At 38.2% G+C, this 27,436-nt stretch overlaps 1 protein-coding gene across 2 annotated transcripts in view; it reads left to right on the top strand.

The window, feature by feature from the left end:
* The window catches only part of LOC131034248 (uncharacterized), a 310,534-nt gene that overhangs the window by 27,597 nt on the left and 255,501 nt on the right, over nt 1-27,436 (top strand). For both annotated transcript variants that reach the window (XM_057965668.2, XM_059218164.1), the window contains 2 exons: nt 9,713-9,883; nt 10,336-10,520. In XM_057965668.2, coding sequence (XP_057821651.1) covers nt 9,713-9,883; nt 10,336-10,520 — 356 coding nt within the window. The remainder of the gene's footprint in view (nt 1-9,712; nt 9,884-10,335; nt 10,521-27,436) is intronic.

Below are 27,436 nucleotides of genomic sequence, written 5' to 3'. Positions count from 1 at the left end.
AACCTCAAGGTTCCAAATGTCAGTTCTTGACTGCGGGATAACTCAACGGTCGATGTGTTTTGTTGGGAGCACAAGGGGACTTACGTTTTGCAACAAGTTAGTCTGCTGTGATTCTCAAATTGTGAAATAAAAGCAAAGAGAAGGGTTTAGGAAACCTAAGGACAATGATGATAACAGTTGATGTAGTGGGTAGACAAATTTCGATAAACAAATTCTTGTTTTTGCTAGAGATACACTCACAACTAGACAAGAACTGTGCAAACTTCAAGGGATGAAGGATTTTCAGACCAGAGACATGCATTTAGGCACCCAATTCTGGTGCAGCCTAAGACGAACACCTGCAGTTGAACTAAGCACAGTTTGGGTTTAAACTAACCATGCACGATGACCTACAATCAGCAGACCCCCAATGGTATGAACCAGAAATGGATCAAATACCCCTCCACACTTCACCATTAAAATCCTTGCACTCTAAAATTAACTAGCTGAAAGAAACCATGCAAACAGAATAAAAACAAAGCCAATAAACACCATATTCAATGTTCATATATTTGCTTCAACTGCCATTACAACAATTTTTGCAGCATCTCCATGCTATTCCTAAAATCTAACCTATTCTAACTCTAAAATCCCACTACAAAATTCTAACCCTTTACAATGAGAGGCATCCTGCCTTTTATAGATTTTACATGTCGAACCGGTGGCCAGGATGGATTGCATCCAAGGGTTGCAATCTACCCTCCAGAAGCTGGCAGCTTTAACCCATGCCCACTCAATTTTCAGTTATCTATCCTACCACCATTCCAACTACCTACAACTATTTGGCTTCAATTTGGGTCTATCCGGTAGTTGGACATAACTGACCTGTGTCCACTCTGTTTTAAAATATCTTGAGTGGGGCCCACAGGCAGTTTTACATTAAAACAATCAGTTTTTTAAATTGAATTTTTGGAATTAAATCCAGCAGTGCATTTCTCAAGAATGTATAGACTTGGTAACATTCTGTGTTCTTTGTCTTTTGGTATCGGTGGTGGACTTCAACTCCGTGGTTCAGGTGGTGGCGCGCATCTCCATGCTTCGTTTTGGCGCTTTGTGGTGCGATCCTGCATTTCCTCTTCTTTGCTTCTCGTCTTTGCTTGCGATCCTTCCTTGATTTGCGTGTCAGGCTTTCTCTTGGTTCTTTCCAACGATGCCTTCAACGTGCGAACAATCAATTTCACCCTTAATCAATCAATTTGACAAACATTAAATTTTATGCGATGTCGGGCTACGTCTCGGTGGACTTTGGGCTTGAGAAGCTCTTTGTGAAATGTATCTTGTAAATGCCTCTCTTGTGAGACGTTGCGTTTTATTGAGGGAATTCGGCTATTTGAGCTCAAATGCACGATTTTCACCCTTGGTTAATGCGAAAATACAGATTCTTTCAAAAACTCGTTTTGTAAGACAAAATGCAAGAATTTTAAGATGCCTATGTTGTATGCCAAAATTGGGCTTTATGAAGGAAATTTTTGATTTGAATGATTTTGCCTTGAGTTTTTCGGCTTGTGAGGGCAAATTGCACGACTCACTCTTTTGGAGTTTCTGACTTTAAGAATCAATTGGCGCGAAAATGCCTTATCGGCCTAGATGAGGTTTTTGAGAAACCCAACCTTTGTATTCACCTTCTCGGCTCATGATCTCCTCTTGCGCGATTTTGAGATGACTTCACCCCTCACTTAAGTTATATCGCCTTTGATGAAATTCGGGTGAAATGATTAAAATGTGAGATTTGTTCATTTTCGGCCCATAGGGCTTGTTTGCAAACTAAGTTGTTGGACTTTGTATTTCGGCCTAAAGGAAGAAATTGACGTGATTTACTTCTTTTGGAGTGCTTTTGGCAAATTTCGGTTTATGCGAGATTTGCAAGTTTACCTTGTTCCTTTGTTTGCCCTTCAAAACTCGAGCTTTAGATGAAATGGCGCAATTTAAACTATTTGAAGCTTCTTTAAGATTTTCGGGTTATAAGCTTCTTTTGCGCGAATTTGAACTTTGATTGTCTTTTCAGGTTAATAGGCTGATTTTGTAAGGTTTTGATTTTTGGGTATATGGAGGGGATTTGAAAGAAGACTCACGATTTCTTTTTCCTAAGTTTTGGTTCTAGAGAAGACAATTTTGTGAGTTCGTAATTTTCGGCTTGTTGGAGGTGAATTACACGAACTTTTGTTTTGCTTTGTTATCTTCGGCCCTTCCCTCCTCCTTGCGTGAATTTCTCCTTTAACCCTTATCGGTATGCTAGGATAATTTGTGAGTTGGTTTCTTTACCTTTTTGAGTGTTTGGTGGATTTCACGAATTTTTTTCCTTCATAGAACATTTCAGCTTAGTTCATGATTTTGTGAGCTTTGATGAATTTCGACCTGTTAGATGTTTTCGCGAACTTTGTATACCTGACTTAAATCTCCCAATTTTTGGCTCAATTGCGCGATCTTCCTTAATGGCTTGGTTTTCGGCCTAGAGGCCTCTTTCGTGAGATTTTTGGAGTTTCAACTTTTTGGCCTGAAAGCCGATTTTGTGAGCTTTCCTCCCTTATGAGCTTTTTCGGCCTCAATGGTGATTTTGGGCAATTCAAAACTTTGGAGTTCGTTTTCGGCTTCAAGGGGACATTCACAATTTTTTTGTTTATGAATTTCAGGGAAACTGAAGGTTTTGCGAGATTCCCTCCTTACATTTCGGCCCTCTTTACCAATTTGTGAACTTTTGGAATTTCGGCATTTTCGAACATTTTGCAAATTCCAAATTTTGGCCTATTGTAGGAAAAAGTGCGAATGTGAATCCCTTATCATTTTCGGCCTTTTTGTGAGTTTGAAGTTTTCGGCCTACTTGGCCAAAATGCACGACAATCGCCTTTCACTAAATTCGGGCTTTCTAGAGGAATTGCGCGATTTCGTCCCTCAAGTTTATTTTCTGTAAACCACGATTTTTCGGGGTTGGAGTTTGCAATTTTGGCCCTAGAGGCCGAATTTGGCTTTAGCGGCACTTGACTTGGACTTTCAAATGTCCTCTCTCTTCCGCCGGGACAAACAAACACAAACTGGGGGTCCTTGTCCAGGACGGGGACAGGTGTGCAATACACACAACAAAGTATAGGATTTTGCTTGATAGAGGAGTCATCTTAGGTCTGATTATAGTTAAAATATGAATGAATTTCATTAAATTAGATCTACATTAGCTATAAAATCAATCTTTTTCAGTCATTAAGATCATATTCATTAAGGAAGATCAATTTGAATTTTCATTTCACCCACCTTTCTGCCATATAATCTAACTTGAACATCTCCTATAGGTAAAAGATGGCGGCTCCTAAAATGAACAAGACTCTCTCTCGTCAAGCGCTCATCAAGGAAGATATGAAGGGGAGCGCGTTTGAGAGTAGGATCACGTCGAATTGGAGCAAAATTGGAGACACTCATCTTGGCAAGTTCGACACCAAGAGGTTTTGCCACCCATCATTCATCAACGAACCTACAACAAGAGCCAAGAAGATGATTGAAAGTGGACTCATAAATGCAGCCGGCTTTCCTACCGCGGTGCAATGCTACGAACCCATCGTGGAATGTGCTCAACACTATGACTCTGAATCAAGGAGAATTGTCACAAAGGATGGGAAGGTGCTTACATATCTCTCGGAGACAGCAATCAGCGAGACGTTTCATCTACCTGAGTCCAAGGAAATGACTTACATAACCTTAGAAGGAGCTAAATTGGCCTACGAAGATGACCTTGAGGCTTGTGCAAAGATAATCAACAAATTTTGGTTGAAGAAAAGTAGAGGAGGCAGAAGCAGATGGCTAGATAGATTGCACAGGGTAGACTTCCATGATTAATACAAGGACTTCATCACCTTACTCCATCGAGTGGTTGGAGCACCTGAGGCTTTCTACTTTGAGGAATGGATGTTTTACTACATTGAGACTGTCACCCGTGACAAGAAGATGATCAATTGGGCAAGAGTTATCAGCAATAGTATTGATAAGCAATTAAGGAGATTAATGCGCACCAAAACATTCTATATGAGTTCCTACGTCATATACTCCATTGCGAGAAATTTTCAATATTCAGGACTCATGTATACATGAGTAGTTGGAAGAAGACCTGGAGAAATCAAGGTGTATGATTGCTATCCACAGCTTAAACATCCGCCGAAACAACACTACAAGAGGGTGAATGATGCATTCACTATGCATGTCATGAGGCAATTTCGAGGTGGATCACAATAGAGACTTTCTCCAGAGGTGCAAGCTTTGGTAGAGCAATATGGTGCGTGGTTCATCCAGTTCCCAAAATTCACCTACATCAGAATTCAGGGATCTCTCGTCCCTCCCTACATGTTGCCACGATACCCAACGAATAGAGTGGTGTTACTCAAGGTGGTCAGACAGTTATTGGCATATGTCAAAACATATAGACATAAGCATGGAGCCGGTGTTCCTTTTCCCATCACACTCGGAGATTCCATTGAGTCATGCCCATCTATTTATGCAGCTAAAGATGCTGAGCGAGAGTTAGCACTTCATTCACTCAAGTTATTCACAATGAGAGAACGCTTTGATCCATATGGCAAAGTAAAAGAACTTTTGGGGAGAAATAATAGACATCGATGGCATCTAGAAGACTATTGGGTGAATATTCCAGATGATATAGAGGTGAAGTAGAAGATGTATTCTAGACTACCCCTCAGTTTCATCAGGGAAGGCAGATTATTCCGTGTAGCCGATCAAGTTCAAGATGGTGGTAAATATCTCCAAGGAGCTTATGCTAAAGAAGATAAGGAGATCAAATTCAAATGGGCAGATTCAAAGTTCGAAGATTTGAAGGAGTTAATGAAACCAGTCTTGGAATACGCTTGCATATGGGTAGATGTGCAACACCAAAAGTTGAAGGAGCAAAACATAACACCAACTTTCCACTTAGAAGAAAGAACAAAAGAAGATGAAGCTAGTGCAAGTAGTAGCGCACCCCAACCATCTCATTCAAAAGGATCAAAGAGGAAGGAAGATCATGGTGAGAAGGAACCTATAAAGAAGAAACATAAATCAAGTAGGGATCATCCCCCTTGTCGACCGGAAGAGCTAAGGATGGAAAAGGAATTGAGTCAAGGAGCCAATGAATCAGCTGAATCTACAATTCACAACACAAAAGGCAAAGAGAAAGCATCTCAAGAGCAAGAAGATTTCACTCGTCTCATTCGAGAGATTGAAGATGGGGGTGAGGATGATGATGAAGCTAGTTCACCACCTAGAGATGAGCAAATGATCGAAGGAGAACAAATTGAAGAAGGGAGATCTTCTATCCCAAAATGGCTAAAAGAAAGGCTAGCTCAAGAGGTGATAGTGACAGAACTAGAAGAACAAACACATGACATAGCAAGCCTTTTAAGTCAAACTCGAGAAGTCATCGAGAAGAAGAAAGCTACAAAGATGTCAAAGGTAATTCAAGATGAATCAGGATAAAGAAAGTTATAGATAGCTACTCCAAGAGTTGAAAAGTATGGATGCGAGATTACAGCTGATGAGTATGATATGGAGACCATTGACTTGGGTCCACTCACATCTGAGCAAGCTATTGGTGATGCGACTGATTCAGTAAAGGCCGTCAATGATATGTTGAGAGCTGAAATAGAGAAGAATAGAAAATTGGAAAAGGAGATAAATGCATGGAGGAACTACGTTGAACAATTTCAGCAGCCTTTGAAACATCAAAGTCCAACAGCTACACCACCTCCCTTGCTTCCTATAGAATTAGTAGACCATATGGAGAAAATGAGAAATTCAGCACAATTGATGGATATATGGATAGAAGATTCATATACTAGAGTGAGTAAGTTCAGGAAACGCATCATGCAAACACTTGATACAGTTATAGGAGTCCTTGGAAGAACTCGTGCTCATAGAGGCTTCTGAAGCATTCACTCATGCCAGAGATGTTATCATCCCAATGCTTCAAGTAATAAGGAAGACACCAAGAGAGATCTTATCCAGGGAAAAAGTTAAGAAAAGTAGGAACAATGCCCAATCTTTTGCAATGGAGTAGCTTGCGTCGCACAAAGAGGATTATCTTCGAAGAAATTGGAAATGGATGTGGACAAGTTCAAGATGAAATGCATCGAATCCATGATAAGATAGTAGGAGTAGCGCAAGATGTCTTGAGGAGAAAAATTGATCCAGGGACAGTCATAGAATCCAAAGAATTGCAAGAAAGAATAAAGATTATCTTCTACGGCGAAGATGGTATGGTAACCAAGGAGCAAATGAATGATATGCTCGAGTTTGTGATTTTGACAAGCAAGATTCAAGAGTTTGAACCTGAATGGGAAGATGCCATCATCAAGGCTTTCGACGAAGTCATGCACATGGAAGAACAACTCAAGTCTCTGCTAGAGATGCTGATGAAGGAGATAGAAGAGATGGTGACTAGATTCATTGAATATGCCAGGAAGGAACGTGAGAAAGGGAACCAAATTCTAGAAGATAGTTTGTTATGATCTCATGTGGCGTGTTGCATTCCTATTGGAGGATGCTTCCTCGATTTTCGTGCTAACTCATGCTATTTTTTCTATTGGCTGATTCATGGTGATAATTATCTAGATAGGGTTTTTATTTATTTCAAACCCTAATTAGGGTTTAGGTGGTAAAATCTTGGCCCTTGATCTCCATTCGATCTCGACCCTTCATTGTATTTGGAAGCTCTATATAAGCTCCACTCATTTTCATTTGCAGGGTTAATAAGAAGGATAGTGATATAAAATTATTGAATAGTGAATAGTGATTTTGATAGAATAGAAGAGAGAATAATAGTGGCAAGAGAAAGACTTGAAGAATTGTTGTTGTTTGGCTATTGGATTAATGAAAATTGAAGTAATGATGTTTTTGCTCAATCCTTGAAGCTCATTGCATGGTTCTTCTATCTTCTCAAGCTAAATCTTTTGGTGATAGTTTTAGCATTAAATATCATGATGGAATGTTGCATTTGATATACTGTGAAGCTCGTTATCCATACCACTAGCTTTCTTGCCGATTGTAAGCAAGCCTTGCGTGGTCAATTGGAACATTTAAAAGTGTTTAAGAAAGATTATTGTTTGATCATTGATATGCATTCAATTGATGGTGTCTATGGTTGGCAGTGATTTGAAAATCTTCAAACATCCCTAGAAGATTGCACTAGTTTTAGTGGAGTTGTTCATGTATGGCGATGCTGCAACTAGTTGAGTTTCCCTTGTATCGTTTCTTCATTCATTCATGCTAGAGTAGCTTAGAATTCCCTCTAAACCCTCATCTTTTGTCCCTTTTTGATAATCATTTTAGTAGTATTAGGAAGAAATCACATTGCATACCATCTGCTAATCAATTATTGAATCTTTTCGAACCATAAATGCCCCTAGATGAAACAGCAATTACAACGACCAACTAGGCTTATCCACATGTAGAGATCCTACATACAAGAACCTTGGAGTCTTTTTGGGTGATCCTTAAGCCTAATCTTCAGCATCTAAAAGATTTTGTTCAAGAGAGGGTAAGATACTTTGGTATTTTATTCTGAGTTTGCATGTGCCTAGTAAACACATCAACAGGTCCCTATCGACGACGGGGAGTGTGTACAAGGCACAACAGCTTTCTACATCATGATATATTTACAAAAGTTTTATGTGATGAGGCTTTAATGTACAGGCTGGCATTCAGAATTGGCTAGGGTAGAAATAAGAAGGGGAAATAAAATGTAACAGATAAAAGGTACATAGGATAAATTGTGAAAATAGGGAGTTATTTTAATTATACTAGTGTATGCAAAGTTGGTATCAACAACATAAATTTGAGGGGTAAAGTGAAAATTAGGGATAGAAATAAGAAGGGGAAATAAAATGTAACAGATAAAAGGTACATAGGATAAATTGTGAAAATAGGGAGCTATTTTAATTATACTAGTGTATGCAAAGTGGGTATCAACAACATAAATTTGAGGGGTAAAATGAAAATTAGGGATGTTTATTAGTACCCTATGAACATAGTGCTATGCCATTGGTTTATTAAGTGAAACCCTCGAGAGGTAATATCACATACTTCTATGCACTGTTAATTCCATGAAACATATTCTGTTCCAACCAGCTGCACCTGCTCATGTGGATAAATGAGAGTTTTTAAGAGAAACTTCTACAAATGGTGTGATATAATGCTAGATCTCTCATTGAATCTTTATATGTAGAAACTAACAAAGTAGAACTATAATGTATTCCAAAATCTCACGTTTTACTCCCTTACATGGATATATGTACATGCATGTCCTATTCCTTTTATTTTGTTTGGTTGTTTGCTGGTATTCTACTACAAGAGATGCAGCACTTCTTAGGTTGGGTGCATCTCTCCTTGGATCGTGGATCTCTGTTAGGGTTTTTAGCATCTCTGCTTGAATTATCAAAATATAAGTAGTAATATTATTATCAAACCGGACTTAGGAGGTGTGAGACACATAGATATGACTGTATGTGTTCCAATATAATACCGTCCTATTTCAGTTCTTTTTTGTATTGACAGTGTCTCGTTTTGCTAAGATGAAATCTTTATAACATATCCAATTATCATATTTTTTCACATTTGTCAAACATTAAAAAATATTATTGCTAGCTAGTTTGTTTAATTTGTGAGCTGCCAATCATTTGCCATGCTGTTTTCTGTATTTTCCTGAGTTTTTCAAAAGGTGATTCTGATATTCTTTTATACACAACTATCGGTTTTTTGGCTCATTTTTACACTTAAGAGGTTGGGAATACAAAGTATAGGTAGTTTGAACATTTTTTTTTTAAACATGGGGTATTTTAAAATTTGCCTGTTGTACTTTGACTAGATTTTTTGTATGAGATAAATTTTAAACCATAATGAGGCTTTTCTCTTAAAATATTTCCTAATAAGGATTTAGTTAGAAAGCATAGGTCTCTGCTTAAAATGGTAGGCCCTATTCCATGATAGAATGTCCTCCTATTTATGGCCAGCCATTTATTTTTAGATGACCTCTCTTTAGGTGAATAAATAGTTTATTTAATACTGTGCAATTTTTTTTATGATGAACATTTTTATAGTGGATTATGTCTTAATTTCATCTGTGCACTATATTTGACATGAAATAGCAAAAATAGTGTTCTCAATTTTCTACAACTAGTACTTCATTTTATAAGCTCCCAAGATTTTTCCTTGTTTTTTCCATATTAAACCTGAGTAATTGAATACTGTTTACGCTTTTGCCACATTGTGTCAATGCTGTGTAAATGGAATGCTACTATGCTCTCAAGTGAAGGGATGTGAATAAAACTCTCCTTAATTCTAAAAATATGTGCTTTAATTAATAGCAACTATCCTTAAATATGGTTTTTTAAAGGGCAGAAATATGTCCAAATTAAGATATAAATTTCAAATCTTTTGTATTTACAAAAGATTTCACGTTATTATGAAGAAGCAGCACCTACAGGATGTAGGTAGAAGTTGATTTACAATTTGATTTTTGCTTACCACTCTATCTTCTAATCACATTCTCTTAATCGTTATTCTTGGCCTCTATGGCCTCTTTCTTGACATTCTCTTTTCTCAACAATTTTTCTACCTTTTTTGTTATGACAGACTTGTCAAATGATTACATGTCTTGAGATTCATATTGCAAGGAGAGATTGAAAAATTATTTCTTCATGTGCAGGTAGAGCCCTTTGTCTTGCTCTTGCACAGAAAGGAGTGCGTGTAACAGTTCTTGATTATTCAGAAAGTTCTGGAAACTTAGTTGGTATTCTGGAAGAAGAGCATGCAAAACTCTATAAAGAGTTTAAAAGGCCTACAGCAATATTTGTTAAATGCGATGTTACTAATCGAGGTATAAATTTTCCAATCAACTCTTTTTGCTTCTAGCTTTTGCTGCAAACCAGGGTATTCTGAATTTCTTTGTAATTGACAATTAGTTTAGGTTTTAGTTTTCTAACATGTATTATCGAGTTAACCAAATACATTCTGTCTTCTTATGCTTAAAGAACTGAGGCTGGTATTTTAATTTTTTTAATGATATATTTTTTTTCAATCTGTACATGAAAATTGGTAGCTTGTTTCCAAGTTTATGTTCTATTTTATTTCCATGTTGCCAATATAGATATATCATAATAACAGATGCTAAGTCTCTATGCCCTACTGAAGGTTTCTGTGTTATGTAATTTTGGTATGGTTTGTTTATCACGTGGTCTGATTTCAAATGGATGAAGTGTTTACTTTTTAAGACAGAGTGTCATTTTTGTTTATCAGTACGTACAGTTAACTGTGATTTTGTAATGACAGGGGACCTTGCATCTGCTTTTTCAAAGCATTTGGAGGCTTTTGGAAGGCTTGACATTTGCATTAATAGTGCTGGTGTAGCTAATACGATACCTTTTTTCAAAGATAAAAGCACTGATGGAAGTGGTCAATGGAGGCGCGTTATTGATATAAATCTAACGGCTCTTATTGACTGTACTCGCCTGGCAGTAAGTTTCTATTCACGAGCATTTTACTTTGATTAAAAACATAATTTCATTGAAAACCTACCTATGTGGTTCAAGGAAATGGACCTGCCTGATGGCACGCCTTAAAAGCTGATGCTAGGGCACTCACTTGAGGTTACATAAACAGGGGGAAACATAAAATATTACTCTTTACTCTTTAGTTTAGAGTGCACTAAAAAACACTACTAGATTACAATAGAGACAACATGAGAGGGCTTTTGTATCATCATAATTCTTTTCCAACAACCTTTTAATGTGTCTTCGGTCTTCCATATTAGGGACATGCTAATTGTCATTATTTATTTATATTCTTCTTTTACTATACCAAAGACAAGCAAGAATAAAGTGGGATACTTGTTAGGCTTTGGAAGAATGATATGTTCTCGCAGAAGTTCAAACTTTTAAAACACATTATTAATCAAATTTCTTGGCTCTGCTCTTTGTCTTGAATTTCATGGAAGAACCTTTTTCAGCAGAATTTCCTCAATATTAATGAGGTGATCTAGTGTTATACCTTGTTTTTCCTAATTTCTAAAAAGGCCATTGTCTGAATAAAATTGTAAGGACTTGATGACTGAATGGCGTGAATAATATTAATTATTTTTGATAAAAATTGTAGTTCCTCTTGATAGTAATACATGTCTTAATGATGTTTATGTCAATGAAGGCCTAATAGCTATGTTTGAATAATCATCTAGACAATGTTTTGGACTAATGTTGTCCTGTCAGGGCTTCCATCAAGGATCAAGGGTCTAGAGTGATCTTGAATTAGCCTCATGATTATAGATCAATATAGATTAATGTCTACATCATGATTTCTTAGATTTTTTCTAATGTCCCCTTTTGCGGATATACCTGATGTTTCCCAAAATAACAATTCCAACAATACAATTTTTTGACAAATAGTATTTTATTACATAACCGCAATTCAATTTAGAGAGAATTATAATCAATTAATATCAAGGATCAATGATCATATACAAATAATCCCTATTGAAAAAAAAAGTATCTGAAATGCATTGAATCTGATTCTCAGCATATTTCCAACAGCCAACCATATTAGGAATTTAATGTGAAGGCATGGTAGGATGCTCAGAAACTGTTCCTCACAACTAAGGCCAAGAGCGCAGAACGACCAACCAAGTTGATTTGATCCCGTGGCCCACAAGCTAACCAACTTGGCTACTTATTTGAAGGATGTCTAGATACTGGTTTCTCGCAACGAAGCCCAAGAGTGCAGAAGGACCAACCAATTCAATTCAACCCCTTTCCCCACAAGCTAACCAACTTGGGGTGATCTACTTAATTGAGGGAACTGGCACTGCTGCACCCCCTCTACCATGTTTCCTCACTATTCCAGATTTGATTGCTTCTACGAAAAGTAAATGAATAATTACTAATGTTTCTTGATGGATTGGTAAAGTAATTAAATAAATAAATTAAGGATTCATAAAAGATTTCATAACAAATAATAGATTCAAGTTTCAACCTTATTGCATACCAATCACTTTGTTAAATATAAATGGATGCCTTTCTTGAATTCAAACTCAGATTTCATAATTCTTATCTGATTGATTATTTATTTTGTTCTGTTCCCTTCATGCCTTCAAGTGGGGCTTCCACTCCCTTTTTATATCTTTCTTTTGGAGAAAGGTTACATCTCTTACTTTGAAGAGATACCTCTTCCTTACACAACCGTTGCCTTTTCATTAATACCTGGTGCCTTTTCAACATGCCTGTTGCCCTTTCCTTTGTTAAAGGTAAGATTTAATCATTAATAAATACTCCTGGTCGGCCCTTGTTATTTGTTGATTTTATTTATTATTATTTTTTTCTCTTTATCTTGGTTGGCCTTCAATAGGTAATCCCTGCTTACTTTATTTATGATCGCCTTTGCCCTTGGGTCAGCCTCTCAGAAGAGAATCGCCCAAGCAAAATTTGTATGAATATAGTTTCTGATTTATTTTTAGTTTGAGGGTATGGCATCATTTTATGTGCTTGCAGATTCCATTAAGAAATTTGATACCTTGACAAAATTGCTTGAGTATGTAGGGTTTGTTGATATGGCGAGCCAAACCAAGCCAATGGGAGAGTGCCTTGTTTTACTAGATTTAATTAGTGATTGGTGGTGGTATACACATGGAAACGCAGGGTGAGAGAATTGAGCTCAACTGTTGAAAGTTGTACTAGTGGGAAAGCCCAGATTGTTAATATAAGTGACCTAATAGAAATCCAAGATAGTTTGCTGAATTAAATAAGGTTGGGGTCGTGTTGTTACCTAATCACACATCACCCCATTCCAAATGGGGATCCCCTACTTTTTAGGTCCTCTTGGACTTTTGGTTTTGGTTCTTTGGGTCTTTTCGCTATAGTCTCTTCAGACTCCTCGTCTTGTGAGTGTTTTGGGGTCAATTTGATCAAGTCCACAAGTCGTTTGAATAAATTTGGCCAAGTTTGGGACCTGTTTTATATTTTTTAGGGTTTTGCTCTTCAAACTTGGATTTGAGGCCTTTCCTCTAGGGTTTTGGAAAAACTGAACGTTGCATTGGAACAAAGCCCTCCATAGAATCCACTAGTGAAATTTGAGCGAATTTTGAGCAACTTTTTATTTTAGAAATTTCCTATTTTTTAGGGATTTCATTGCCTCCTAGATTGGTCTAATTTTGCCAAAAATCAAACTTACTATTTTTAGCAATTTCTATTTTTAGTAAGTGTCGTCTCATCCTGTTTCGCCCTAATCCCAACATTTTGAAGCAATTACTATTTATAGTAAGTCTATTCTTGGCAGGTCCAACAACAAGCAGGGCTCCTAGCACTGAAGACTGAGCATTCCTAAATATTTCTAAATCCGGAAATTTTGAAAAAGAATGCTAATTGATCAAAAAATGGCTAAGTATGGATTCCCATTCTAGAAGTGGAAAGCATTGAAAATCCTCTAAGTCTAATGAAAATTCACTTCAATCCCAAATATGGCATCCTGATCTAGAAGTGAGCAAAAAATGGCTAAGTCTGGATGAAAAACCAAGCAAGAATTATGGCAAAGATAAATGGGCGCCAAAATGAGGCCATTCCTCCATGGTAAATTTTCCAGCACAAGGTGATTTTGGCGTTCTAGCATAGAGATGGGCGCTAGAACGGGTTGGTGGAAAAATCCTCCACTAGAGCACCGGTTCTTGCGGAGTTGTAGTTAATCTTGGCAAAGCAGAATTTGGTCTATTTGTAATTCATCCACTAGAGCACCATCTATTGATATCACTGCCCTTAGGAATAGATTTAGATCCTTCTAACCCTTTCCCCTTTAATTTCAGTTTATTCTAGTTCAATTTGTTTGAAGCAGAAGCATCATAGAATTTCTATATCTGATGATGAAGTTCTAGCCACAACAAAGAAGTGAAAGAATGATTCAAACATAAGTCCCCTTGGATTACCGACATATCACATCAAGCCAACTTAGTCACGTCCATTGCATAATCGGAACCTTGGAGTCAATTGTTTGAACTTATCGCAATCTTAGCATACAATTAGACTTTGATCAAGAGAGAGTAAAGTGATCGTTGGGCAACTTTATTTTGTGTTAGATGCTGTCATAAAAAACACGTCAACAAGTCGTTAAGGAATTTCATTAAAAACCAAGGTATCTCAAAGAATCTGTGAAGGGAGAAATAGAGCGGTGATTGGCAAAGAAATGAGGCAAACCAAACTAGTAAACTAAGAAATGTCGATGAAGATGTGGAGTTGCTAGCTAAGGCACACCACTAGAAGGAGGTCCAATTGAGTGAATCTAAGATTTTGCATGGCCTAGAAAGATCGAGAGAATGCCATAATCTCCTTCATAAAGGAGGATTTTGGATGAATGTTTTGAATTTAAAGATGTCACTTGGATGGACTAGTATCCAAGGAGTAGGAACTCAAAAAAAAAATGTGTTGTGCCTTGCATACACTCCCCGTCGTCGACAGGGACCCCCTTTTTCGTTGTTTGTTTTGTCGAGGTTTTGAGTAGGATTTTGTTAGGTTGGCAGAATAGGAAGTAGAAAGAGAGAAAGTAGGATCCCGAAGGTGCCGTAGGACATGAGAAACAATGTTTAGGCTATGATTTCAAAATTTCGCAAGGTCCAGGAGAAGGGAAGCGACCAATGCTTGTGAAGAAACCAAAGGTCCATTGAAGTGAGTTTGGACCATTTCAGAGCAAAACAATGCAAATTTGAAACTTCTGCATAGGTCCGGATAACTTAGACCTCAAACTTATAAGCTAAGGTAGATGTCATTTCAAAATGAGAGGCCTTTTGATTGTCCCCTAAGAATGTTGAACTCGTTAGATGGAATAAACGTAAGTCTTTAGGGTGAGCTTTAATGTGCAAAATAAGTGAAAAATCTCCATTCACAAATTTTTTTTCAAGCACCAATGAAGGAGGACTTTGTTTTGTTCTAAAAATTTGAAAGGCTTAGGCATGAAGAGTTGTTCTTTTTTCAAAGTCTTGATGATTTTGCCAAACTTTTTCCTTTAAATTTCTAGGATAAGTGTGAATTGAAAAGGGGAAGGGAATTTGGTAAATTTTTGCAAACTTCACCTTCAAATCGACCCTTTTTGCACATTTGTACAAAATTGCCTAACTTTTTCCTTAATTGAAATGAGTGTGAAATAAAAAAAGGAAGGAGTTTGATAAGATATGGGCTTCAAAGCATAAAATGCTTTTTGCATTTGCACTTTAATTCATCGATTTTTCCCCTTAAGTGGCTAAGCAATTAAGTTAGGCTGAGGAGGCACTTAATAAAGTTCGCGTGTTACAAAGCTTAGCGTTTCATTTTGCCTTCTAAATCACCAAAAAGGCCCCCCAATACGACTTAAAGAGAAGTTGTTTTGAGTTATAATGTTTTAAAGCCCCTTTTGCAAACTTCGCCTTCAAATCGCCGAAGTTTTCCCTTAGAGGGATTAAGTGAAATCATAAAGACTTCTTGGACATTTCCATCCAAATTCGCCGAAGTTTTTACTGAAATGTTCCCTCCTTAAAGCTTTAGCAAGATAAACAACATCGTAGTGCTTTGGAAATTAAAAACATCGTTTTGTTAAAAACAAGGGTAGCATCTGAACAAAGCCAACATATCATAGGGCGATTTCTTTTCAAAATCGCCTCCAAATTGCCTTCGTTAGCCGAGTAAAACCCGATAGGGGCTTGATGCATTCTTTTAAGGGAGCAAGAGCGAACTAGGTTAAGTTCGCATTTAGGTTAAAGCACTTTAAACCGAAAAGAAACTGAAGAGGCTGCCATAGCATCGAACGCCTTCGACCCAGCTTTGTTTTACGCCTTTCTATTACCAAAGAAAAAAATACCTAAGGATATTTGGATAAAACAAGGGTAACCCTAGAAGTTTATGTTAGAAAGGCGCTGGAAAGGAGTTGGCTGTGATTTCAACCAACCAAAATGCCTTTGCACATTCTGGGCATTACACCAAAAAAGGAATGATGTATGCCATGTATGGAGTCCATTTAGGTTGGGGCATTTAATATAGAAATCATGGCATTAGGGCACTTTGTTATTTCGCCTTCTCCAACTAGAGCAAGATATTCAAGTTTTCCTCCGGAGGAGCATTTCCAACACCTCTCATATCGCCCCAATTAAGGTATTTGAAGCAAGCTAAACATCTTAATCACTTTTCAGGTATGCTTCTATTGCTGAAATCTTGACAAGTGTGTGTTTCTTTTTGAATTATCACACTTAAACCTGGAGTTAACTGGTCAAAACACACGTGGTTCACACGCTTCAAAATTTCATCAAAAGTCATACCCTAGTTGTGTAGACATTTTTCAAACTAAATTAAACGTTGAAGCTTTAAATTTCCAGGATTTGCAACAGAATTGAAAACTTCAACACATTGCTCAAATACAACCAAATACTGAAAACTTTCCCAAGCCTTGACAAACTAGTCCAAAATTGCAAATAACACAAGGCCAACAAAATTTAAACTTGAAACCATGCGAAAACCACGACTCCTAGCCATGCAACAAATCTGAAAACTGGAGCAACAAGCTATAATTTTTTTCAAATTTCTCATTATGCTGATGATTTTATTGCTAACGCTGTTGCTGGGCACTGTTAACCTCGTTTACGCTCTTGAAATCACCTCGTAATTTGCGTCCTGGTGTGTAGGGTAGATGCCTCCCAAGGTGGTTGAGTCCTCTAAGGCACCTGAAGCATCAGGAACATCCCAAACTTCTAAGATGGAAAACCCCCGCAAGTTGGAGAAAATAAGTATGAATACTAGGGGTTGCTGCGAGAATCTAAAGTTTAGAGCCAGTGGGAGAATGTGGGTGACACAAACTTTGGGCATATAGATATCCCACAATTTAGAGACAAAGTATATGTCGCAAACGTCCATTGGAGAGAAAAGAAGATGGTGGAGAGTGGTATTGCCTAGGCCGCTGCAATCCCGCAGGCAATCTAGAATTATGAGCTTGTGGTAGAAAGCTTGAAACACTATAGGCCTGATAACAAAGTGGTGTTGGTGAATGGGACAATGATGGCAGATTTCACTCTCGAGGCCATTGGAGAAGCTTTTGATATCCCCATGGATGAGGAAGCAATTGTATTAAAAATGCAAGAAGGATTGCAACAAAGGTTGTCTAAGCAAGCAATTGTGCTGATATGGAAGTATGTGACGTGGTTTATTCAATTTCCTTGATTCTCTTATTTGAGAATTTCAGGCTTCGAAGACACTCCCTACTGACTCTCCAAGTATCCTACTGATAAGATGGTGCTCCTAGAGGTCGCAACGTAGGCACATTTAGTTGGGCAGGTCCTTAGAGACAAGAAAATGGCAGGAGTCACCTTCCCGATGGCAATAGGGAACAATGACATGTACTTCAAAACTCCTGCACAGGCTAAGGAGTCAATTGAAGAGTTGGCATCATATTGCTTACAAGAGCATTCCTTTAGAAAGAACTTTGATCCTACGCTATTGTGGTGTAATGCTTATGGTTGCCACCATAAGCATAAAATGAACAAAGAGGACTAGTGGGCTAGTTGCGCAAATGATTTCGAGGTCCGTAGGAGGGAGTACCCTAGGCTTTGAGTATACCGGAGTCCCAAATTAGCTAGTTGACTATGGCGACTGCTTGCAGCATCAGGCCTATGAAACCATAAAAGATCACCCCCCTGCTCTAATCAATTGGTCTCAGAACCTGATCATCAACTTGGAAATCATAATGGAAGGTCCCAAGAGACATACGGATGCTTGGCTACATGAACGTATTCAAGAGCTAATCCGTGATGGAATATAGTTCACCAACCACTTGATGGGAAACCTTGAGTCCCACTCATCAGGAGAGGACAAAGCGTCAAGTGTTGCAGAAGAGGAAGGAGGAAAGAAGCCTGACAAGAAAAGGAAAAAGGCAAAGGCTAGTAAGGGGTCAAGGGCATCAAAAAGGTCCAAAAAAGAAAAAGCCAGTCACCTGAAGCTCATGCTCGAAAGAAATTAATAGTAAGGAGGCCATTTGCTGCCACTTCACCAAAAGATATCAATACAACAGAGGACGTGACTAAAGTAGAACACCAACCTACCCCTCTGCTACAAGCAGATTTAGTTGTCCTCGAAATAGCGTACCAAGAAGAGCCTATCACGCAGGAACAGGAGGTGCAGATCATTAATTTGGATGAGTCGGAGAATCAGATTGAAGAAGGGGAAATCCGATTTGATATAGGACATAGCAAGGAAAATGCCGAACAAGAAGAGCAGGGAAAAGCCGGTGATAAAGAGAATGAAAAAGTGGCTGAAAAGAACGAGGGTGAGGATAAGGATAGAGAGGATGACAAGGAGCTTGATATTCCTCAACAATTGCTGAGTGAAGTTGAAGAGAATTCATGTAATGCCCCCTTTTGGGAGGACACTAAATCTTGTAGAATTATTGCAGGTTATGTATTTTCAGTCTGCCGTGGTAATTTGGACAGATTCAATTCGACGTTGTTTCCCTCTTTAAATGCACATGTCTGGTGTTTATATCATTCTATTTTGTTTATATTAGGTCTAGTATATATATATGTATGTATATGTATATGTGTGTGTGTGTGTGTGTGTGAATGAGAATCCTTTCTATTCCATCAAGTCTGATTTTCTAGTTATGATTTAATTTTTCCTCTTCTTTTCCTTCAATGCCTGCTTTATTATTGTTTGCAGATTTGTATTTGTGTTTTGATCTCTTTGATAAATGTTCATATCATTCTTCCAGATTTTCTTATAATTCTGATTTAGGTCTGCTTTTAATGCTTCAGATATTTTGTTCTATTCCATGGATTCTTCCTTCTCAAATGAAAACTTCTCCACTTTAAACCCTCCAATGTGAGGGAGAGTCACACCTCTTCTAAAGGTCACAACCTTTCACAATTACCACCCTTCGAAAGGGTCACAACCTTTCATCAATGGTGCCCCTTTGAAAGAGTCACTTCCTTATCTTCTTCCCATTAATGCTTCCTTAATTCCTTTGCTCCTTTCTTTCTTCCTTTTTGTCCTTTTTTTTCCAAATGAAGTTCTCTTCCCTCCCTTTTATATCTCATGTTTGAGGGAGTCACGACTTTTCTTTCAATGCCTTTTGACCATTTTGTTGGTTGAAAATTTTGTACACTTGGGAAGATGTGCAGAATTGTGGTTTCAACCACAGCGTGTGAGTGTAAAACTCTCCTAATTTAAGGGAAGGCTCCTTTTTTCTACTATTACTAAATAAATACTAATCTAATTTGGGCGGGACAACATCGTTTTCTCTTTTTTTTTTTTAGAAAAGATGATATTCTTTTTTCTTCCTAGAAAAGAAATAGCAGTTAAGAAAACAAATACAACAGTTTAAAGAACTTTAATAACAACAAGAATGCTTATACAAAAAGGAAGTGAAGTTTTTGTGAAAACTTAGTCTTCCGTCACTTTCCCTGGGACGAGAAAATAGAAACAAAGCCCAAAGTCTTTAATTCCCACTATCCTATCTACCTTCTAAAATGATTAAAACCAGAATAATATATAGCATATAACAGCACAAAGTTTGCAAATATGATGCACCTTTGAACTACTTAAAATGGGAATAACCACAAGCACAAAGTCTTGCAACTATTGTCGTTATAATCTCAAACAAATGTAGAAAAATATATCACTATGACATAAGAACACAATGGATATAAGGGTATTGTTGTACTTGTGCTTGTGCGTATTGCACACCCATCCCCGTTCTAGACAGGGACCCCCATTCTGCCTGCTTGTATAGAGGAGTTTGGAAGCATGCCCGTTGAAACTAATCGCAATCTCAGTGTTTAAGCATTTAGAATCAAAACCTAAAGATGCTCAGTTCACCCCCCCGAAATGAGACAAGGCTCTCAAATCTCCTCCATAGGCCGATATCTTCTTCAGTTCTCAAAACATCTTTCATGGCCACCATTTCCAAATCGCGCCTAAAGTCCTCTTGAGCCGAAATTGAAGAGAATTAAGTCATGCATAGACGTCAAAATTGCACATTCAGTTCCTTTTGGCCGAAAAAGTGAAAGTCGAAGCTCACAAAGCTGGCTTAGAGGTCGAAGATGTTAAACTTGCAAACTCGGCTTGTAAGCCGAAAATGAAACAAGTGAAAATCGGGAAAATGGTTCACAGGCCAAAAAGGTAAAAATCGCGACACACTTCCATAGCTCGAAAATAAGAAAGGAAGAGTTAAGTTTGCGTTTTAATTCCAAGGGCCGAAAATAAAACCAAGTCTAAATCACGAGATCTTCAAGCTCTCAAAATCGTGCATTTCATCCAGTATGCCCGAAAACCACTTTATGCTTTCAAAATACCCTTTCGGGCCGAAAAACACAAACGGCTACCGAAATCCATGTAGAAGAGTTGCACGAAAAGGGTTTCAAAGAGCCGAAAAACCCCAAAAGCGTAAATTCGTGCAAAACTAACCAATCATGCCGATAAAGCAAAATTGAAGACCTAAGACGTGAAAAGGGAGCTTTGAGGCGAAGTTTAAAGGGGCTTCAAATTCGCGTGAAACACTTTAGAAAGCAAATAAAACTCTAAATTCGCCAAATCCTTCATTTGCCCAAAAAAGTTATTCAAGTATTCATAAAATTTGCAAAAAGGCCTTTTAGGCCGAAATCGCGTGAATATTAAAAGGGAGGGCGTTTTATTTTGAATTTGCAAAAAGGTCTTTGAGGCCGAAATCGCGAAAATGCGAGGAGAGAAGGCCAGTTATTCTAAATTGCAAAAAGGCTCCCTGGGCCGAAAATCACTAAGTTCACAAAATTGTCAACAAAGCCGAAATGGCAAAGGCTTGCAAAAACGTAGTTCTAGGCCGAAATCGGCTAGTGAGCTCAAAAATAGGAAAGGGTGAAAATGATAACAAGGCTCACATATTCATCTAAGAGGCCAAAATCTTCTTAGGATCTGAAATCAAGAAATCGCTCATTTTGTGCAAACGGCTTGTAGTTTTTGTAAAACTTAAGATCATTTCACATTCTAGTCACATAGGCCGAAATTAACAAGGGGGGCATTGAGATTTGAAACGAATTATTCACCTACCAGATAAAATCGCGCAGAGAGGTTATATTTGCCAAAATTGAAGGGTGGCATTAAAATGGAGTAGTCGGCTAGAGGAGGAAGCGAAAACATTCAAAAGATACTTCTCACAAAGAGTTTCTCGAGCTAGACGTTAAAAATCTTAATATTTGTTAAATTAATTGATTTATTAAGGTGAGATTGATTTTTCGTAGGTCGAAGGCATCGTCCTGAAGAACTAGGAGAAGGCCTGAAACGCCAAGGAGCCAGGCGCTGAGCTGAAGAAGAGGATGCAAGAACGCGTTGTAGGAGCGCGAGATTTGAACCGAGCATTGGGAAGCGTGTCGCTGAACAACAAGCTAAAAGTCCATCACCGGGACCAAAAACCAAAGAACACTCCGAATGCAGCAATCATGCATTCTCGAGAAATACACAGCTGGATTTAATTCCAGAAGTTTAGTTTTTGAAAACTGAAATTGTTTTATTGTAAAACTACCTGTGGGCCCCACTCAAGATATTTTTAAAATAGAGGGGATGTAGGTTAGTTATGCCCAACTACCGGATAGACTCAAATTGAATCTAGACAGTTGCAGGCAGTTGAGATAGTGGTTGGATAGATGACTGAGAATTTAATGGGCATGGGTTAAAGCTGCTAGCCTCCAAAAGGCAGATTGCAGCCCTTGGATGCAACCAATCTTGCCCTTCGATTCAAAATTGTAAATTCTATAAAAGGCAGAGGCCTTTCTTTTGTAAAAGGTTAGATAGTTAGAATTTTGAAGTGGGATTTTAGAGTTAGAATAGGTTAGATTATAGGAATACCATAGAGATGCTGCAGAAATTGTTGTGATAGGCAGTTGAAATCAATATATAGACATTGATTTGGTGTTTATCATCTTGTTTTTAGTCTATTTGCATGGTTTCTTTCAGCTGGTTTAATTTTAGAGTGCAGGGATTTTAATGGTGAATTGTAGAGGGGTATTTGATGCATTTCTGGTTCATACCATTGGGGGTCGGCTGGTTGTGGGTCACCGTGCATGGTTAGTCTGAACCCATACTGTGCTTAGTTCAACTGCGGGTGTTCATCTTAGGCTGCGCCAGAATTGGGTGCCTAAAACGAATGTCTCCGGTCTAAAAATCCTTCATCCCTTGGAGCTTGCACCGTTCTTGTCTAGTTGTGAGGGTGTCTCTGGCAAAACAAGAACTGGTTTATTGAAATTTGTCTACCCGCTGCATCAACTATTATCTTCCTTGTCCTTAGGCTTCCTGAACCCTTCCCTTTTGATTTTTTTTCGCAGTCTGAAAATCGCAGCAGACCAACTTGTTGCAAAACATAAGTTCCCTTGTGCTCCTAGCAAATCACATCAGAAACTGAGTTATCCTGCAGTCAAGACCTGACAACCGAAACCTTGAGGTCATCCCCATTGATCAATTGAAACAACATTAGGGATTTCCTTATCTCAAGAGAGGATAGGATACTCAGTGAGTACATTCTATTCTGCGTTGGCTGGATGGAGTCGTAGCAATACGATTTTAGCCACATCAACATGTATGACTTCAACACAAAGTCTGAAACTCAAAACCTTCTTGATATTACTTGAGAAAACAAATTTACAAGCATGAAGCACAAAGTCTTTATGATTGTAAATTTGTGTAGAGTTTTCTTGCTTTTTGAAAAATATCCAAATTACAATGAGCACCCTAGGGGTTGAGAGCAAAAAGTGGGAAAGTCTAACTAACTGTGACTTTTTCCACAACAAACTATAACTAACTATGACTTATTCAAATTATAGTCCTATTGGTAACCAACTTGTAATTTGTTTACGTGCAATTACAAGTTACCAGATTACAAGCGATAAAACTACTTGTAATTACAAGTCGTGACACTATATGTAATTTGTCGAAAAAAAATACATAAAATAAAACTCAAGTGTCATGAGACACTTCCTATTCTCTTATATCTTTGGACATGAAAGATCAAAATCTATCAATTGATTTCTACAACTCATCAGGATTTGGACCTATTGTGTTCCTTGCAACGACAACTGTGTTGATGATGACATCAAAATACCTCACTGTTGCTGGTCTATGTTCCTCAAGAACGGTTCGCATCTTATCAAGGAAAATTTGGCAATCCACAAACCTATTGATTGAGGCCACTGTAAATTGTTATGGCTCCGATTCCCGACGAAGCCTTGACACTAATTTAGAAAGTATCTGATCTTCAAGAGGAAATTCTTCATCTTGATTTAAGATTTTGTAAGACATCTTAAAATTAGAGATGACATCTTGGTCCACCTCAGTGCTCATTTCAAGGGTAACCTGTACATCTTTGATAAGGTCCTTAATAACAAATGATTTTTTGACCATAAGCTCCTCAAGTTCGATGTACCTTTCTCTGCTTGGTATCACCATATTGCTACACAAAGTTTCCAACTTGACTTGATCCATCTCATGCCAGATCTTCAAGTCTTTCTCCGTTGATTCTAGACTTTGACTAAAAGTCTCTAGAGTCTAATTCAACTTCATTTTTGCTGCTCTTACATTGCTCAACTAATTGATCTACCCAAGGATCAACTAACTGATCTACCCAAGAATCAACTACCTTGGCCTTCCGAGCAGCTCTTTCCAATTGTTTGATGGACTCTTTAGAAGTAGAGGAGGTTAAGGGATCGACCTTTTCTGAAGAATTAGTGATCTTTTGGATCACTGAGATGAGTTGTGCATTCTCCTCCTTGAGCTTATCCTTCTTTGCTAGGAGCTCATCATAACTCTGAACCAATGAGGTCACTGAATCTTGAGTATCTGTTGTGCGAATCGCACACCCATCCCCGTCTTGGACAGGGACCCCCCGGTTTGTGCTTTTCTGTCTTTGCGGAAGAGGAAGGGGATAGGAAGGATCAAGTTGGTGAGTGATGGAGCCTGGAATGTCATCTTGATCTTCAAATGCCTTGAAATTTGGCTAAGTCTGGAATTTCCTGATCCTGAAATTTGGCTAAGTCTGGAATGTCCTGATCCTGAAATTTGACTAACTCTGAAAAACTGAGGAATCCTCCAAAAACTAGAATTTGCAATATAACTCATGGAGGTCTGAAACCACTCTCAAACATCCTGAAAGTATATATGGTTTATAACTTAAAGTATAAGAATGTCACTTATACTTAAATGTTATATTCCATAAAATGATCCTTCGCCCAAGTGCCCAAGCTCGCACTTCTTGACAAAAACGTTTAAAATCGCTAAAATGCCCAAATTCGGACCCTGGGGCTAAAACTGGAAAATGTCAAAAAGTTGCAAAAGGACCCCAGAGGTCCGAATTTCACTTAAGTCCTCCAATTTCGGACCCTGGGGCAAAAAGTTAAAAAAATGTGAAATGTTGCAAAAAGGTGCTTTAGGTCCGAAATTCACTTAAGTTGCCAAAAGTGCCTTGTGGTCCGATTTCACTTAAACGCCCAATTTCAGACCCTAGCTCCGAAATTTGAAAGTTTGTTATAAATTTGCAAAAAGTGCCTTGTGGTCCGATTTCACTTAAACGCCCAATTTCGGACCCTAGCTCCGAACTTTGAAAGTTTGTTATAAATTTGCAAAAAGTGCCTTGTGGTCCAATTTCACTTAAACGCCCAATTTCGGACCCTAGCTCCGAAATTTGAAAGTTTGTTATAAATTTGCAAAAAGGTGGTAAAGGTCCGAAAATGATGGAGTTCGCAAAAAACACTAAATGCTCTGAAATTTGCAAAAAATGCCAGAGGTCCGAATTTACCCTTAAAAATCGCTAAAAGCCTTATAAACTCCGAAATTCCAAACATGCTAAACGTCTGAAACACTTCCAAATTTGCGAAAAGGGGGTTGAAATCTGAAGTTTTCGTTGAAATTTGCAAAGGCGCTGCGTGGTCCGAAAATGTCTTAGTCAACAAAAACGTCTAACACTCCAAATTTGTAGAAAGGATTTTAATGGTCAGAAATTTATCCGATTTTCCAAAAGAGGGCTTAGGGTCCGAGGTTTTTAAGTTGCAAAACATCTACAATGTCCGAAAATTACCTTTCAGTTTGCATAAACTCCCTAGGCTCCAAAAATATCTCCAGTTTGCAGAATAGCGCCCATGCTCCGAAATTCGCCATAAACTTCAAAAAGTGCAACGCGAAGAAGCAATATAGGGAATTCGAAGTTGATAAACCCTTCCCAGGCTCCGAAAACCAGAAAAGCATGTGTTAGGATTTTTTTAAAAATTTGCAGAGGCTCTTCAAACCTCCAGAATCGCGCTATAAGAAGTTTTCAAAACGCCATAAACCCATTCAAAACGCCCAAGACTCCAAAGGTGAAATCACGCAGAAGTAAATCGACCAAGGATCAGATTTCACATTCGAATAGAAAGGAGAAGCATTTTCAAGATACATCTCACAAGGAGCTTCTCAAGCCAGATGTCGTAATTAAATTTAATATTTGTTAAATTAATTAATTAATTTTTCAAATTAATTTAATGAAGTGAAACTGGTTGATTGATCGCAGGACGCCATTAAAGAACTAGGAGAAAGACTTGAAATGCAAATCGAAGAAGGATCGCAATCAAGGGTAGGCGCTGAAGACTGGAAAAGAAAAAAGATGTGGGAACGTGCTGCAGGAGCGCGAGAGCAACCAAACATTGGGACTGTGCCGCTGAACAAAGATGAAGTCCACCACCGGGACCAAAGACCAAAGAATACTCTCAATGCTGCAAAGTTTATGCCTTCTCAAGAAAAAGCACACAGCTGGATTTAAGTCTAGAAATTCAGTTTTAAAACTGAAATTGCTTTATTGTAAACTCTGCCTATGGGTCCCGCGCAAGATATTTTTGTGGATAACTATTCCCAACCACCAAGAAGATTGGATAGACCTGAATTAAAGCCAAATAGTGGCAGGTAGTTGAGATAGTTGCTGGTTGGATAACTGAGAATTAATTCGGCATGGGTTAAAGCTGCCAGCTTCTGGAAGGCAGATCAGGACCCTTGGATGCAGTCCATCCTAGCCTTCGATTCAAAATTGTAATATCTATAAAAGGTAGAGTCCTTTCTTTTGTAAAAGGTTAGATAGGGAGATAATCAGAGCTTGTTAGATAATTAGATTTTAGAGTTAGAATACGTTAGATCTTAGCAGTAGCATAGAGATGCTGCAGAAATTGTTGTAATGGCAGCTGAAGCGAATAAATGAACATTGAAATATGGTGTTTGTTGTCTTTGTTTTGGTCTGTTTGCATGGTTTCTTTCAGCTGGTTAATTTTAGAGTGTAGGGATTTTAATGGTGAAGTGTGGAGGGGTATTTGATGCATTTCTGGTTCATACCATTGGGGGTCTGCTGATTGTAGGTCACCGTGCATGGTTAGTCTGAACCCAAACTGTGCTTAGTTCAACTGCGGGTGTTCGTCTTAGGCTGCGCCAAAATTGGGTGCCTAAAACGGGTGTCTCCGGTCTGAAAATCCTTCATCCCTTGGAGCTTGCACCATTTTTGTCCAGTTGTGAGGGTATCTCTGGCAAAACAAGAATTGGTTTATCGAAATCTGTCTACCCACTGCATCAGCTGTTATCATCCTTGTCCTTAGGCTTCCTAACCCTTTCCTTTTGCTCTTTATTTCGTAATTCGAGAATCACAACAGACTAGCTTGTTGCAAATCGTTAGTCCCCTTGTGTTTCCAGCAAAACACATCGACCACTGAAGAATCCCGCAGTCAAGACCTGACAAAAGAAACCTTGAGGTAGTCTCCTTTGATCAAACTTAGAAAACAGCATTAGAGACTTCCTTATCTCAAGAGAGAGTAGGATAATCAGTTGGCTATTCTATTCTACGTTGGCCGTATGGAGTTTGTAGCAATGCGATTTCAAACACGTCAACAGTATCATGCATAATCCCAACATGCATTTGCTTTCCTAGTTTTAATCTTGTGAACGTGTAATCAGATAGTTCCATTTCTATTGGCGGTTTCTCAGCTAGAGGTTCTACCACTTCTGCATACTTTATCTTATTGCTGTCCACAACCACGTGAAACTGTCTTTGCCTTCTTAGCATCTCTTGGTGTAGGCCTCTTAAGCTGCTGAAAATCAAATATATCAGGAGAAATCTCGTACTTCTTCATTTTTGGAGTGATTGAACTCAACCATGGGGGTAAATCGAGTGAGTTCATGTTCACAACAACAGCTGTGATTTGTGAAGACACAGGCTCTACTTGTACCATAGTTGTCATTCTAGGAGAAGCCTCAGTTTGGACAACGACAAGTGTTTGCTCAGATGGCAAAGCATGGCAAGCTTCAGACATGAATCTATCAAAGCTAATAGCAGAAGTATCAATTTTTGCAATTGATATGCCGGATAGCATGGTATATGAAGGATTTACGTCAAAGACGCTCTCCAAGTTATTATGAGA

The sequence above is a fragment of the Cryptomeria japonica genome, chromosome 3 (genome assembly GCF_030272615.1).
Source record: "Cryptomeria japonica chromosome 3, Sugi_1.0, whole genome shotgun sequence".
NCBI classification, from domain to species: domain Eukaryota; kingdom Viridiplantae; phylum Streptophyta; class Pinopsida; order Cupressales; family Cupressaceae; genus Cryptomeria; species Cryptomeria japonica.
The sequence above is the reverse complement of the archived record's forward strand: the minus strand, read 5'-3'. Positions and strand labels throughout refer to the sequence as shown.